A 17,428-nucleotide genomic window follows, 5' to 3' on the forward strand; every position below is an offset into this window, starting at 1 on the left:
ACTGGTCTTTTGAACGTGACACTGAATTTCAGCAATCACCACAGTAGCCAGACAATAATCCAACAGAGCACCTATGGGATCTGGTGGAACGGAAAACTCATATAATATCACAAATGTGCAGCCAAAAAATCAGGGGTAACTTTACATTGTCAACATGTGCCACTACAAAATGAGGCAGTTCTAAAAGTAAAAGAGGACAAACCAAATACTAGCAAAGGTGTAGTTATTAATGTGACCAGTAAGTATATCTCTCATATAATGGGTGAAGAGGGACACAAACAGAAATAATAGTAAGTACAGGCAGTAATGGTTAAAAAAAAAAAAAAATATGGGCAAGAACATTAACTGGAAAGAGGCAGATTTTTAAAAAATGCTTGTCTTTTACTCTTTTTGTACATTAGTGTCATTTCAAACCTGGGGCGGGAGACATATTGAAATAAGAAATATTCTCGGTCGCAAAAACACAATCCACTGTGCTTGAGAGGTTTTGCTCAGTGAGAAAACAAAATGAAAAGCAGCCATCACACATATTCGGACAGCTGGCGTGAGATGAATAGTTTAAAAAAAGCTGCTTGGCCCTCTGTTCGCTTCACTTTAAATGCACAACAAGTGGCGTTTGTTCCTTATCAGAAGCAGCTTTTTCTTTGCACAGAGAACAGCAGAAAACCTCTTTAATGCACTGCAAAGATTTTGTGTCTCTCCAACCGTGTGGCCCCCCACCAGTGTGTGTTGCTGCTTTTTCATATACTATGCCTGCTGCTTTTCTTCATCATAGGCTGTGTTGATATCATCTTCAATAAGGGAACATGGACTTATCCTGTCATTGTTGACTTATAGTTCAGAACCCACCTCGTTATTTGAACAGCAGTGTGCAGATGGGCAGAGCAAATATGGGCTGTCATGTTACATCATGTCTGCTGGCAAAAAAAGGGAACTTGATGTACACTTGGTGTAACGCCATTGCAATATAGCTCAAATATCCATAGTTTTTCAGTATATCTCACCGAAGTTTTGTTAATTTCAGTTTTATTTTTATGGTAACATCAGGTATTGAAACGAGGCACAAATAGCTTTGTACATTGTTTGTCCAGAGCTCTTTTTTTTTTTTTTATTAGCCAGGAGTATTTTAAATTATCTTAAAAGGCCCCAATTTATATAGTACAATGTTTGTCACACATATTGGCACCCTGATGTAGATGTGCAAACAGCCTGACTTAAAATGTAGTAAAATCCAACCTTACATTTGAGACCAATACGTGGGAAAATGTCACACATTAAGACTGAATTACTGCTAGCTTAATCACAATCATTAGCGGTGATTTTTACCACAAAGTCATTGTGGTGCAATTGTTCAATAAGGGAACATGGACTTAAGGAAGTTAACAATTCCTTAAAAATGCAACTGAAAACATTATTTATTTATGTTTGGGTTTTTTTTGTACATTGATTAAAGTTTCTGGGACCTTAAAATAAGTAATCCATATCCTTCTTCTTCTGTTGGATATATATATAGACACTAAATTCTCTTACCACCAGGCCAGATAACCCGTGTTTATCTCTTCACCACAAGGCAGGTAAAACAATCTCCAAAGCTCTCTGTTAGAAAACTGAATCAAAGAATGCATCTTGGGGATTCGGTGGCTCCAACATGGTTCAGACAGAACCAACAGACCAACCTATGAGCAGAAACTTAGTTCATCAAAAACCAACACAACCTGAGTTTGCCACTGACACTTTGAAATCCTTTAGGATTCTTGATTAGATTAATAATGAGCTGAAGTGAACACCACTGGGTTTGTTGAAAAAACAAAGAACAATAATATGAAGAGCACAGCCTCTTCTCTGCATGATGGTGTATCTGTGATGCTGCTGGCAAGAACATTGTTAATGACCTCTGCCAGTAAACTTCAATCACTGAAAAATATACTTATACAGAAATGGTTGATCAGACTCAACATTAACCTTCGTCCATGGTCATCCCGATAATAAGAAATAAAAGCTAAATGGGATATACACAGCATTTTATCAAAATTATCTAATAATTTTACCACAAGGATTTTGTTCAAAGCAACTACTGTACTTCTTCAAATTGAATATTTTTGTCTCCTTGACTGAATAATTATACCACAATTGACATTTTAATTGTTCAACATTTTCAAGTGTGACTTTATCCTGTTAGAACAAAAGAGGAATTTATTTTTAGTTTTTCAAAACATTTTTGCCAGTGCGGTTGATAATTTTGCCATCTAACTGTAGTGCAGCAAGAATAAACAGCAGTCCATTTTTTATTAATGTCATATTGCCAGGAAATTTCTCATTAATTATTACTTCTTAATCCTGTTTAATCGCACTTGAAATTCTGTGACATTTCATTCAGAAAACTGAGCAAAAAGGGGGTCAAAAGGGTCTACAAATAACTCCTGCTTAACTGGCACAACAACATAAATCTTTAAAATTAAAAGATATGATGATGATGTTAACTGATCTTTAAAATCAATAATTTCTCACTACACTGTTTTCCAGCCATACTTGGTAGCTGCTGAAAATGGCGAAATGCCCTGAGTTTGCAAGAGATGCACAGAGAATTTGAGCCAAGTACAACAGCAAGAGAGGAATAAATGTTGTACCAAACAACATCTGCCAGTATTGCAAGGTCCAAGACAAATAACTCTCAGACAGCAGCACTTCTCCTTAGGTTGGGTTCAAGAGGATCTTTGATATTCTGATTAAAAATTAATTGTGTAGGATCTGCCTGGCAGTGTGTGCTGTGTTTTGTATTTTGAATCTCATTACTGCCTCTGTTATGTGCCTAAAATTAAAAAAAGTAATGATAATTTAGAAGAAATGCAGCAGAGGGCATCTCATGGCCAGTACATTAGGTCAGAAATATTGTTTTCTTTGGAGGCTTGGTCCTCTGGGTGTCTCTATTCTTTTTTTCTGTGGACCTCAAAGAAAAAAAAATTCTTTATCTAATGTGACCATATAAACATACAAGAATGATTAAAAAACTTACGGCTAATTTTGAATTATAATTTCCTATTTACCTAAAACTCTGTGAGATGTGAGGCTTTGCTATAAAGATAGTTGCAAAGCTGCTTATGTGCCTGGTTGTTCATCCTGTTTGTCTGTGTTCTCCTGCGATCTGGCATACGGGACTACCGGGAATTTCTCCGGTGAGCCGATGGGTTAGTGAGCCGGCAGTTTAGCTTGTGGAGAAGCTGTGGAGCTCATGCCGTAGTCACGCACCATGCTGTTGTTTTGCTGTGCCACTATGCCAAATCAAATGCCTTCTCTACCTCTCCTCTGCTCCGTTCAAGCTCGTCATAGATCAGCTAAGTGTGCGGCAGCAGAGTGGGCCTGTAAAGCACATGAATGAGTGCTTCGGAGCCAGTCGGCTGACATTGAACAGCGGAGATCAGAAAACATCGTTGCATGAAGCCCGGCCTGCAAAAAACAAATTTGTCCCAACTAATGCCACGTAAATTAAATCTACCTGTTTGTCTCGCACATCCAGCTCAGAGAGATGCACAGTGCAGTGGCTCTGGCTCATCATGCAGGGCCAATGTTGTAGGGGGGCTTGAGCAGAAAGTGATTTAGGGAAACATCTTAAAGAAACATCATCAATGCAAGTTTCAATTGGCCAACCTTAAAAGCAGAAAGTGATAATTGGTTATCATTTACTAAGAAGTAATTATGAGCAAAGTGAGCTCAAACTCAAGGAAACTGATAGCACCAGATTGTGAATATTCTGCGCATTTTCACAAACTAATCTGACCAATTAAATCTTAAATGTACATGTTTAGCTATTTAAAATCTTTTAATTAATTTTTGATAAAACTATTTAACATAATAGCATTCCATTCTCTATAAACAAATGTTAAAATTCTAGCTCCAGGTCAGTGTTACAATTCAATGATTTAAGGTGGGGGCCTCTGAAGGTCTCGGGGCCTTAAGGAGATGCTTAATTCACTTTGTTTTGGACCGGCTTTGTCATTATGTCTGTCCTCTACTGAACATAACCTGATGCTATAAGGAGCATTAGATAAGTCCACATTAGCTTTGCAGACGTAGCAGGGAAAGGAAGCTATAAAACATGAAGATGGTGCTGAAAGGTTGAGTGATGCAACAAAAAAAAAAACCTTCATGAAAGTGCAGAAATAAATGTAAAAACTTTTGACCTGCTTGGTGGTCCTGCCTCTGTTTCTGGATCTGGTATCTCCATCTGACATGTAGTTAGATTTAATGTTGTAGCTTGTTTACATTTCACATTAATATTTCAACAGAGCTTTAAAAGGTGGGCCAATCTGCAAGGCAGACAATGGACACAGTGGTGAATAAGCAAACAATTACAAATACAACTTCCGCAAACTGAATTCATGGTTTTGCAAATTTAGCTGAGATTTTCACAATCTGAATTTGTATCAGAAAAAAAATGTCCTCCACTTATCTGATCTTATGCTATCTGAACACTGTTGTCAGTGATGTGCTGACATTGTGCTCCTCTCTCAGGCTGTGCAGTTCCCAGAGCTTGTAACCTCATCCCAGCTGGCTACTGTACCACTCATTTGACTGAGACCCATATCAAGCCACCTCTGGAGGCCTCTGAGATCGGCTGGCCTGCTGTCCTCAAAATGGTTCCATCACTGTGCTGTTCATTACAGACGAACAGTGCAGTTAGAAATAATCCGAAAAGATAAATTTGAAGGTAAAATAAATTATACAAATTCTTTTGGAAATTAAGTGGCACATTTTAACTGTATTGATTTATTTATTGGGTCGTTTATGTATTTCCTCTTTTATTTTTTTAATTCTGTCAGTTTTGGTCCTCCGTATCTCTACTGTTTTTTATTTGTTAAAACAACTCATTATTTCAAAGCTGTTTTATGTAAAATCTCTCCTCCAGTTAAGTTCTTTAATAAAAAACAAAATACTAACATAAATGTAAACATTTTTTCATGTAGATTAAAAGTTACTATTTTCACATAAACCAGAGTAAATTAGTCAGTTTCATAAAATGTAATTAATAAAATAATTATTTAAATGAAATGAAATGAATTTTATTCTATTTTACTTTCTAATCAACTCTTGCGACTACAATATTCTGGTTTTCCTCAGGAAAAAGAAATTTGAGCACATGAAGTGTAAAGGACATTTGAAAGCATATTGATATATTCAAAATAATTTGATAGTTTTTGCAAGAGAGCTTAATGGTGTAAGTCTGAGAAATGGAAATCAGAGTGGTTTTTGTGAGAGGGCTTGGTTGTCTTTCTGCAAGTGAGTGGTTGAGTTTGTGTGAGAGTACGTGTAAGCATATAAGCGCGATAGTAAGTTTTGCCTCATGGGGTCTTTCATACGTCTCCATCATAGCCACACACAAACCTCCATCTGTGCCTCCAACACAGCTGCACTGTGATGGCATGTCCCTGTACAACCCCCCATTGCCTGGAGAAATCTCTCTCTTAAGCACAGTCGTGCACTCACGCAAACACACACTCTGAGCAGCTTAAAAGAAAAAATATATATATATTCTCCTTCTTTCTCTCACTTGCCTCAGTTCCTTTCTCAGCCCTCAGACTACTCAGTTTACCTCTTTTCTTTGCCCTCATCACACCTTTCAAGCTGAGCTATGCAGCCTCCACAAACCAACGCTGTGGCATTCTTACAATCACCTGAGGAGCCTCTTCAGACAACAGCCTGTCCCTGTCAGTGCTTGCAGGTCATGCGCTGCAAAAACAACCCTCCTTGTCACTTTGTTTACAATCTCTTCCCACAGGAGCAAAACAACAGCATCTCCAAAAGCTACACTTAACAATGCACGCAAAGATTTGGTAAGCGCCCTTTTGTCTGCGCTTCGCAACATATGCCATTTACCGCCTGTGCTCTGCCCAAGTGTGAGCTGCCACATCCCATTCAAGAGTCTGTTGGTGTTCATGAGGCGAACATCTTCTCTATATGGGCACAAATGTTGAAACCAATCATGACTGCAAGGCCTCTGAACCTAAAGAGATCTAAACACAAATCAGTTCTTAGCTGTAAATGTCTCATCTATATTCAAAAATCTGCTTTCATCGACTGGAAACTTCAATTTGTCCAGAATCCCTCTTCATGACTAACCTGCGTCATGCTGCAAAACATAAATGCCATGTTTTCTTAGTTTCACTCGCCTCAAACTAAACGTGACTAACACGCCACCACGTCTGACTAACCAGCTGACCAGTCGCAACAGCTGGCGGTTAAAGAGCGGGTCATTTGGGAGACACAAGTTGAAATGTGGAACTGCTGCAGTATGTTCAGCATTAAAAAGATATAATTCTTTCCAAGCATTAAAACATCACCAACATTAGGAATTATTAATTAGCTAGAACTCTGTTTTTAAAAGGGTTCCAACATTTTTGATGCAGCACAGCATTTCATGGTGTAAACGTTCACTGGGCTCTCTCCTCTTTTTCCTGGTATTCATTAAATAGAAGTAATCCTAACTGATCTAATGCAAAAAAAAAAAAAAAAAAAAAAAGATCTTGGCCTGTTTATGAAGCACATGGAGACATTTTCTTCCACCTTTTTTTCTCTATAATCTCACAGTGATGTAAAATCTGTGAAATAGAGGGAAGGGAACTACAATTAATAAAGATGTTGTGAATTATGTCACATTTTTTTGTTGTTTCTGTTCATTTTCTGTGGAAAAAAATGAAATAGCAAAAGAAACTTTCCAATAATGATCTATAGCTATTGTTCTTTTTTTTTATCTCCTTTGCTTTTGAATGTATGGAATTATATCCAAGTAGCTCACATGCAGAAACCTAAGAAGTCAAGTTTCACAATTACGTTAGGCTCTAGTTTAGGACTAATTAAATATAGAATATTCTCTGTTTCTACAGACGCTTCACCTGTAGCCAAAAGGCCGAATGGTTGAATGACTGGAAGTGGAGGGAATCACTTTGGGGTTCTATATAAGTACATCCTACTTACTATTTCACAATATGAAGCTATTAGCAATTGAACAAACTCAACACACTGTACCAATGTCTCAATCTCACATTTCAGTTTTCTCCTATCAGTTTTTTTTTAAATTATTATTATTATTTTCTTCCTTTCATATGTCTTTATCAAGGGAAATGTTAACACATTTATTACATTGGTAACAAATATCAAGCTAACAGCCAGTTGGCTCATGTAAAATGAGGAAAAACAGCTGACCTGGCAAAGCCCAGAGGTAGTTAAATTTACATACACCACTGCAGCTCATTGATAAACACTTATTGTATATTTTTTATATTTGTTCGGAAGCCAGAACGATTACTTCCTGGTGTCTCTGATGAATCATAGCCAACTAACTACACATACATTATCTGTTACATTCATTCTGGCTTCTTCAGTTCAATAAACACCCAAATTGTTGGAGTGGGACAGCCTTCGCTATAGTCAAGATCAGCAAGAGAAGGTGGACGGACAGAGCAGCCAAGGAAGCATGTGATCTTGCCAGAGTTTAAGGACCTCAAGGATTCAATAAAAGAGGGTAGGCAGATGTAAAAAGGCTGTCAAAGGGGACACAGACCATTAGCTTAATGACAGAATGAGGAATGAGGAGCAGTGAGAGAAGATGCAAAAGCCAAGGAGTGCAAAATTGTCTTTTAACAAGAATCAAGGTAAGTAATCTCATAAATAGCACAGCAAGAGATGTGCAGAGGATTGATTGCTTTTTCTTTTCTTTGTCTCACGTAAAGGAAGCAAAAAAGAAGGGTAAATAGGTAAGAAAGGATAGCGGTATCATTAAGTTGGTGAAGCCATGACTATCAGCAACATTAATGCTGTCTGCTCTGCTTTTCCTCAAACGCGGACCCTTTGCTTTGAAGCACTTTTGAGTTCTCTGTGAGCACACCTGACTTCTGGCTTCAGCAGCTATTATAGAGCCAGAGCTGGTAATTACACATTTCACAATTTCTTATGTTACTTCAAAGAAACAACAGTCTTGTCACCAAAGGACACACCATGCCATTGCGGTACAAAGCAAAGCCTCGGGGATTTTTGAAGCCACGCATTGTTGTTTTAAAAGTCACTAATTTCATTAATAGCACATGGCTTTAAAGTTGAGTAAAAGAAATTGAAACGACAGAAGACCAAGCTTTTATGAAAGGCAAGGATTGTCACGTTTCATTTTAAAAGCCAAATACAATTTATTTAATTTTGAGAGAGTTTGAATGTGGTTCAAACCACATGTTTCTTATGGTTCAACTTAAAGGATGCAAAAATAAATTGTTATTTCCTCAAACATAAATAAAGGGCATTCATAGGAGCCAAATTATACCAAAGGAACTTTGGATGTTTGGTAAATTGACGTGACAGTTTGCAGACCAAACAAAACAAAAAACACCTGACAAATGTAAAACTCTGAGCACAGGCGGTCCTCTCTCACTAATGTGTACAGACCCAGAGGTCTGCAAGTCAGCAGATGATTGATATTTAATAACCTTCATCTATATTTCTCTTCCATATTGGAAGAGAAAATGTATAACGCTTGTGGACTGTTGTGAGCTCAACATGTCTCAGTTTGTGGTTTCAGCTAACATGAATATCAAGGCACCTTCTTTATCAACACCACAGAGTGCCCAAATTACATCAAAAAGTATAAACGACCTGTGGCCACTTGTGTTAGCGAATAACACTGATTACATCTTGGCACCTGTTACTTAGTGGGATGTGCATAATATACCTTCACACATAAATTATGTTGAATGACAGTCTTAATAAGTCCTAATGAGGTTCCACAAGGCATAGGATTACATTTATCTGAATGTCTGACCATCCTTATGACATTCGAAAGGTTAAAGTATGTATGTAACTTTTAAAATATGTTTTTTAATTAATTTCACCATACTGAGACAGTATAAGATTAGACAGATAGTTTGTGAAAAGATTTAGCTCCTCCACGTTCTTCATGAGCTCCTATTGGAGTCTGAAGAAAAGCACCGCTCCCCACCAAAAAGCATCCAATCAGAGCCGGGAGGAAGGTCTTAGCGCAGTCAATCAATGCTGCTCAGAGTGCTAATGATGGAGAAACACCTCAACGTTCCAGAAAATCAGTTTCTCCGCAGCCATACAACAATATTCTAGGGAACATTTTGTTTCTAGCACCAATATTCATGGTAGGGATGAACTAGCTATGGTGTAGCGGAGAGCAAGCAGAGGGTGTGTGTATGAGAGTGATTGACGGCGCTAAGACCCTCCTCCTGGCTCGGATTGGTTATTTCTGACTGAATGGTGTATTTCTACAGCTAGTACTGGGAACACAGAGAATGCAGAGAAGCATTATATCTTCACAGATTATTTTAAGAAATAATTTGTGAAGATTTTTGTTACATTATTATGTTTATTATAATGTAACAAAAATGTTAAAATATGTTAAAAAAACATTTTTTTAGAAGTAAAGTTACATACTGCAACTGCAGACACTGGTGTTGGATGAGAAGGCCTGCGTTGTAATTTTCCATCTAATTAATTTTAACAAATGCTGCTTAACACTTTGGAAGCATTGTATGTTTACAAGCAGGACAATTGAACAAATGTATCCTTGTATCTGGGATACAAGGATACAAGAAATATTAAATAAATTTGAACAATTTTGAACAATAAAGCAAATTAATAAACTGAGTTTTAATGAGAACATGGCATATATTTTAAATTAAAATATTACATCAGATCAGTAATATACAAAAAAAATAAAACAGAAATATGGGCTTAAAAAGCCTGCTTAGAGGTTCCTAAGGTACTTTCCATCTGTAACACAAGCCTCATTGGAACACAGAGTGTATCCTAATTTATTGAAAATGGCTGCACATATCGGCTGTCGAATGCGCATCCATCAAGAACAACAAATGATTTGGACAGTGTCGTGCACATACCCTCCCTACTAACAATAAAATTCAGCCCATTAGTTCCTCGTTTGCGATGTCCAGGCATGTTGGCTGCAGGTCTTGCCTATTTTGGAATAACGATGGAAATCAATTCTGTAAATTCAAGCACATCTCTTGCATGCTCTTTCACAGTTAGATTGAGCAGATTCTGAGGCCGTGTAACAAGGTAGTGATTTTGATTGGCTTTTATTGTCTCCTGAGAATTGCATGATCAGAGTGACAATTAAACGTCTCATAAGTATCCAGCTTTTACGATATGAAATTGCGGTTATGCCACATCGTACTTTAGTGGCAGCAGTAGATGAATATAGAGTCCAAAATCGCCACAGAAGAATGTCCGCATCAAGAAGACAGTGAAGATTTTTCTAAGAAAGATGGTTGCATTTGGAACTAGATTTCCTCTGTGTTCTGAGATTCTGAGAGGTAGTGATGGGGATGCAATTTGTTTCATTTAGTCCTTCAGCGTTTAGAACGTCTGTAGATTTTATTTTCATGTCTGACTTCTGTAGGTGCAAAAGGAGGTGCCTGCTGTCTGAAGTTTTGTACAAACTAAGGTTAACTTCATACCTACATTAAGGAGATTTCATACTGACTTCAACATCTAATGACTTAAAGCAAGTTCGTATAATTTGCTCATGTCCTACTGTAAGGACTTGTGTGACTCCAATAAATAGCATCTACCAATAGGAGGTTTCTTCCAGTGATCTTTATCTCTCATGTAACATCTGAGTTAACTGGAGCTAGTACGTATTTGAAGATAAACCAACAAAAATAACATGTTCCAGAAATAATATTTGATTAAAATTAATTTTATGTCATATTTTATGCATTATTAGTACAATTAATCAACACAATTCACCAAAATGCTAAGAAAAACAAACTAATATGAATGTTAAGTACATATGTATGAAATTGTTTGTGTCCAAGCACAAAATAAGAGTGAGAAAGGACAAAGGGATTGAGTTGACCAAGTGGCTAGTGGTAGACAAACCCTGAGACCTTCCTTGACGTACTCATGAGCAGCTTCTGCTGGTCACGTTCTCCTGCAGAAGAAGCTTTTCTATGCCAGTGCATATGAGTTACAAACCAGTGTTTAAGTTACTGGGGTTCCTCAAATCGAGGCTTCAAGGGCCGGTGTCCAGCAGCTTTTAGATGTGTCCCTGATCCAACACACCTGAATTGAATGGGTGAATTATCTCCTCAGTATGCATCCAACTTGTCCAGAACCCTGTTAATGACCTGATTGTTTGACTTGGGTGTGTTGAAGTGGAGAGAAATCTAAAAGTTGCAGAACACAAGAGTTGAAGATCACTGATGTATTACCACATGAGGATTTGCACAGATGTGTTTCATTCATATGTGTTTTTCTGGAAACCCACCTGAGGTAGTGTTTTCTTTTTTTTTTCCAATCTGCAAAGCAGCAGCAAAACATAAAATACAACTTGAGGCTCCTATCAAGTTATTTTGTTACAAATGCATATGATTTTTCTACAGCTTCACGTAGTATTTCAACACTGAGGCGGACTATTAGAAAGGGCAGCTAGAAACAATGCCGTTGCTCCTTCGGGGTGAAAATCCCTTTTGCTAAAACTCTGCTTGCCTCTGTTTTTAATTAGATTCCGATATCAGCCTTTTCTCCTATCCTTTCCTTCCCTCTTCAACATGCGTGAAATTGAACAGCATTATCTATTATTTATTCACTCTCTTTTGCTTATTGTTTCTCGCGGATGCCTTCGTTAAGCCACTTGCTGCTCTGCTGCCTGCGATATGATGCTCTGCTTCAACTGCCTCGCTGTTCGGGCCCACCTCCTCTGCAGGTCTGAGTCCAACTCATTTGCTGGCGATGGTTGGGGAGCTATGGATTTTTTTCCCCTTTCACCCAATGACAGCACGGTGAGGTGCTATGAGGGCTGAGTGCTAATGAGCTGACTCTGCAATGCCGGGGAAGACGCTCTCTGACAAAGATGGAGGTGGGGGCAGAGAGGGTAGGGGGCGGTCGGGGGGATTCATAGGACAGAGCAGTAGGCGATGTTCCAGCAGACAGAGGAAGTCAAGGGGCCATTATGATCATGCCATGCAGGGGGTTAGGAGGACACAGCTGCAGCAGTCAGTCAGATAAAGCTGTGGGCCAACAAAGTTTGCTATTTCACCAAATGGAGGTCTTTGTTTATGTTTAACAGCAAAGAAAAGTGTTGCGCTCCTCTCTTGTTTTTACATCTCTGCTTTATTCAGAGAGATATCACTCAAAAGAAAGCTACACAATAAGGATTTTTTTTTTCCTTATCGACTTTTATGGTATGATCAGAAACATGCAATAAGGAAAATTTCCCAAAACATAAGTTCAAGTTTTCTTACTGCCAATTAAATACATGATTACATGATTGAAATTAAACAGTTTTAAACAGAATATTTTTTTTTTTTTTGCAGAGCAGAAAACTTCAGCAAGAGGCTGAAATGCTCAGCAAGTGTGAGGGAGGTGCTGTCTTGTTTTAAAGGCGCAATATGACTAATTATTCAGGGCGTCAAGGGTCAGGGGTGGCATGAGAGCTTAAAAAAATGATTCTGTTAAAGTTGATGACCTGATTGGCGGTAAACTAAACCGCTATTATATTGTTTTTGAATTAATCTGATCAAGATTTGTGAAAACAGATTGGTCAAACTGCTTACACAACACTGAAAAGTGATTCTTTAAAACCCAGGTTTTTCAGATTGTGCTGTTTGTAAAGACACAAAAACAGCATTTCCATTTGGGGAGGTATTAAAGTAACCTCAACTTAAGACGAGCAGGAGAGAAAAAAAATATATAAAGAAAAAAAAACTTGAACTGGATTTACACTGATTCTATTGATTGCACTGTTGGGATTCGTGAAACATGTTTGTGAAAAAAGGAAAAAAGAGATTGTCACTTTTCTTAACATTCCTCTGAACCCAGTATTGTGTATTGTATGTTGAAACTTGAAGGAGGGGCTCCTTCCTGCAGGTACTGCCACTGTGACCAAGTGATGTAATATTACAACATGGAATAAGTGTGCAAAATTGTGTGACGCATGCTTTGAATATGTTGTGTTTTACAACATTGAACGCAGTCTATAAATAGATTTCCATGGTGAGAAAATAAAAGAGTTTGCACAGGGTTGTTGTTTCCGCTGATACTTTCTGAATCCATGCAGAGGCGATAGAAACTTGTCTGCATGCCTGAACTCAGCTGCAATCTCCATGAAGCACCTGAGTAATTCTTGCTCGTTCTTGGAGGACCCCAGAAGCGCGCCGGCCGCCCTGGACGTGACTGACAAGGAAGCACACTTACATGCATGGGTGACCGAGAAGCTGTTGGACGACTCGAGATTGTCGACGTTGTAGTTGAGGTGGAAAGGTTTCTCGGTGGTGTTTTGATTGGTGTTGTAGAGTTGGACAGCGAACCTGAACGCGCTGTGCTCCTGCACCGTGGATCGCATGAACAGACCCCCTTTGGAGAAAATTCAAAACCAGAGATCAGACAACTCTTACGCTGGTGTGCACAGTTCATCACCAGCTTTCACCGTCGATCTTTTGGTCGAATCGCGAGGAACTCGGCGCGAACAAAGAAACTATTTGTAATTTGCAGATCAACTCATGCATCACTAATCGGTGCGCCGGTCCGGAACTCTTCGGAATTGAGAGGCGACAAAATGTTGCCTGTCATCATCTGTGACCGTTTCTGGTAGTTTCCAGCCAGAGCTGAAGCTTTGCTGTAGTAGTTTCAAAACCAGCTGCTGTAAGAATGCAGCACTGGGAAAAATCAAGTTAGTCCGGCGTCATTGCGGAGAGCTCCGCATTCAGTTCCCAGTATAAAACTGCAATCATGCATTACATTACGCAAACAACGACCAGCAGCTCGCCGAAACGAGCGGGACACTTACCGATGTTGATCTGATTCGGAAATCCGGCTGAGGTCTGGTCAAAGAGCCACAGCAAAAGGAAAGCCACGCGTTGTGCCATTTTCTCCGACCTGATCTTTTCAACTCCTTAAAAGGCTGTGTCTGAGCAGATTCATATGTTCGGGGTGGAAGCCAGGAGTAAATGGAAATCCAGTGGGTAGATGATGGTGGCTCACAGTGCACCAATTCATTCATTGAGGTGCAGCCCAGCTGCAGAACATTTTTTTCTATTTTTTTTTTTTTTGCAACTAAGAAAGAGAGGCAGAGAAAGAGACGGAGAGGGAGGGGTGGTGGGGGAAGATGAAGCTGATCTGAACTCTGATTGGATCCGTCGCGGCAGGCCAGTGTTGGTCAAACTTGATCTGACGTTGAATTAAAAATAAATAAATAAATAAAAATAAATAAAAGAATAAAGCCTCGGCTTGCTAGATTACGACACCACGGGAAGAGCGCAGCACTTGTCAATATTAGCCCTCCGCCGACCGAGTCAATAATAATAATAATAATAATAATAATAATAATAATAATAATAATAATAATAATAATAATAAAAACACCGCAATCTCAGGCTGATTTTGATTTGACTGGCCGCTTCCAGCTGTGACAGCTGCGGCATTGTCAGGATGGACAGGGAGGCGGCGTTTGCTGCTCCAGGAAGAACACGGGGCGACCCCTCCAGATTACAAAGTTTGGATCACATTGGAGCTCACGAAACCACGAAGTCAAAGTAAAGTCAGTAAACGTGATTAAGGCAATGACAAGTGTCCAAGATATCGACGTTCACACACGTAAACCAAGCCATTCAGAACTTTAGAGGACAGACGAGGAGGAGAGAGTGGAGCTGTCCGTGGTGCTGAAAGCAGGTCTGAAGGCAAGCGGATGTTTTATGAACGTGGATCAAAAATATATTGAATCAAATCAGAAAACAGACGGTGACTGAAGGATTATTTTCGAATAGCACGTGTTTTACCAGATTTAATTAAAATTCTTACTACATATTGAATCAGTCACGTATAATAGATGTTATGTATGAAAATCTTGGAAAGCTTCTGCAGATATAGCACATAGATAAGGCTTTAGAAAACCGTATTACACCGTACCATGTCCCATTTCGACTTTAACAGAATATTTGTCGATTTTAAATATTCTGTGACATTTTAAAAATTTATTTTGCAATAAAGGCAAATAATGCGTCTTCACATTTTTGTCATCATGCAACTACAATCACCACAGTTTTACTTATGGCTCATAAATGATAGTTTACTTCAGAGTAGTGCAAATATTGTGAAGAAGAGGTAATGGGTTTTCAATATAATCCCCCCACCCCCCCCCCCCCAAAAAAAAAAAAGAAAGAAAGAAAATAGAATCAATAGAAACCCAATTTTGTTGTGATTACAGCTTTAATTCAATTGGTCAAACTAGGATTTAAGAAAAGAACAGAGCCCATCGTTCACATGTCTGGTATTATTCAGAATATTAAGAACGACACAGTTAAAACAACGGAACACAAAAGTTTATTGATAAAGATGCTTATTTGTCACGTTGACACTTCAATTCTGAAAAGCACAAGAGGTAATTTATTTGAAACAGTGTTGATAATCATCCAAGGCAATGGATTAATTCTGTAACCTGACTTAGTCATCAGGCAGGAGATTTCCTGTCATGGTTGGGGGTCAGAGGTGGTCAGTTTCTATAAATTATTACATCTCTTGGGTTTAATATGCTGTGAGATTTCATTGATTTTCTTGTCACATTGATATCCGCATGTCAGAATTAAATTATATTGGATGCTTGGATATAGAGACTGAAACTATTACGCCGGTGTAGGTGCAGATTGTGTCGATATTTTCACACCATCACACCACACCTCTAGTTCAAGTGGACACACGACGACACCTTTAAAGGTGACTCAAAATAAAAGTTTATTCAAAAGACAAAGTATGCTGAGTCCTTATCATGACTGAGGGTAATGAAAAAGTAAAAAAGGGAGAAAACCATTCCCCACCAAAGGAATCCACAGAGTTGAGATAAGGCCTCAGCATAATTGATTTTAGATTATGGTGATTGCACTGTAATATTGGTAATTAGGGCATTTTTGCCACTCTGCATTAAAATTGTTATCAGGGCTCAGTCTCTGCTGGACCTTCATCCTTTCAAAAGAGCAAACATTCACAGGTATTATCTACTACATGACAACAAAATATTATGTCTACCTGCATCTTTAGCTTTTTGAAAACACACAAAATGGATGTTACATAGACAAAGGTTTAATAAAATGAGTGAAGATTGTCATAGGGGAGGTTGCCTTTGTGCCTGAAGATGATGACAACTCGCAGCCTAAAGCTCAGAATCTCACCAGCAAGAATTAATCATTTGCTCCCTCTGATCGCCTCCTACCACAACATGATAAAGTCTTCATCTCTGCCCGTTAGAGGGGACATGAATGAGTAAGTTTGAGGCTAGTGCAACATTCACAGAAGAAATGACAGTCCCTCCTCCATTGCTAATCTAGAGGCAATGAGTGCCATTATTTTTAGGGGTGATTCGATGATGATTCCTGGACAATTACTTTGTCATTTTGACATTTGAATCCCACACTTTCTCGTAACCACAGAGTGATTGTGACAAATGTGGGGTGTAATAATGACTTTTTGAGGCAGATTCTGTCGCATATTTGAAAAGTACAAAACTATAAGTGCCTATAATTATATAAAATACATCACATTAGGAATCCTTAAAAGAAGCTTAGGTAGCAGACTTGTTAGTGCTTGTTAGACACATCTATAAATATCTTCTGTTCACTTACATCTATGGTAATGTTTCTACTTGCTACATGTTTGAAGCAACCTTTAACGGGTTTATTTGTGACATTTACAAGCAGGGCCGGCAGAAACTCCACGCATTTTCCAAAAGAGTGAGGTTCCTTAATGTCATTGTCATGCTAGAAGGTGAAAATTTGCCCATTTCTTGAGTCTTTTGCCTTTATCTGGTTTCCTTTAAGCAACACTTTGTGCATGCAGCTGAAACAAAAAGATATGTACACATGTGTTGTCACAGTCTGAAGTTAAATTGGAGGAAACTTCTCTTGTTTTAGTTTACCAAGAATTACTTGAAATTTAATTTGTAGAAATAATAAAATAAAATGTTTGAAAGCCATATAGCATTTTTCTTCCATTTCACAGGTGTCAACTACTTTATGTTGAGCTTCCACAAAGAAAAAAAACCCACATCAAAATAAATTAAAGATTGAGGCTTTTATTTGACGAAACCTAAAAAGGTTCCATGAATAACTATTAAGGGAAATCTTTCATCGGACGTAACCGCATTATTACCACACCACAAAAAAGGGATCCTATCTTAAACAGTATCTCTCGGCTTTTATTCAAACAAGGCAGGCAGTAACGAAGTGCTAAATTTGCAATATAGAAGAAGTGATTTTAAAAAAGGTAATTTGCATTTTTATGAAAAATGTGCTCCAATTTCATCCATAAGAACCAAAACCTTCTTGCAAAGGTTTGCAGAAATAACAAACAAACAAAAAAAAACAAACAGGATCATAAGAATTAGTAAAGATGATTACAAGAATGTCAGATTACTGGA

The 17,428-nt window shown here is 38.3% G+C and overlaps 1 protein-coding gene across 5 annotated transcripts in view; it reads right to left on the reverse strand.

The window, feature by feature from the left end:
* gria3b (glutamate receptor, ionotropic, AMPA 3b) overlaps positions 1–14,050 on the reverse strand; it is a 105,954-nt gene extending 91,904 nt beyond the window's left edge. For all 5 annotated transcript variants that reach the window (XR_008606234.1, XM_055034030.1, XM_055034029.1 and 2 more), the window contains exons 1-2: positions 13,811–14,050; positions 13,219–13,377 (exon numbers count right to left, since the gene is read on the reverse strand). Coding sequence is in view for 4 of the 5 variants with exons in the window: in XM_055034030.1 (XP_054890005.1) it covers positions 13,219–13,377; positions 13,811–13,889 (238 nt within the window). In the remaining variant the exon portion in view is untranslated. The remainder of the gene's footprint in view (positions 1–13,218; positions 13,378–13,810) is intronic.
* Positions 14,051–17,428: the final 3,378 nt, after the last annotated feature.

The sequence above is a fragment of the Poeciliopsis prolifica genome, unplaced genomic scaffold (assembly GCF_027474105.1).
Source record: "Poeciliopsis prolifica strain line A6 unplaced genomic scaffold, Auburn_PproV2 SCAFFOLD009, whole genome shotgun sequence".
Classification (NCBI taxonomy): domain Eukaryota; kingdom Metazoa; phylum Chordata; class Actinopteri; order Cyprinodontiformes; family Poeciliidae; genus Poeciliopsis; species Poeciliopsis prolifica.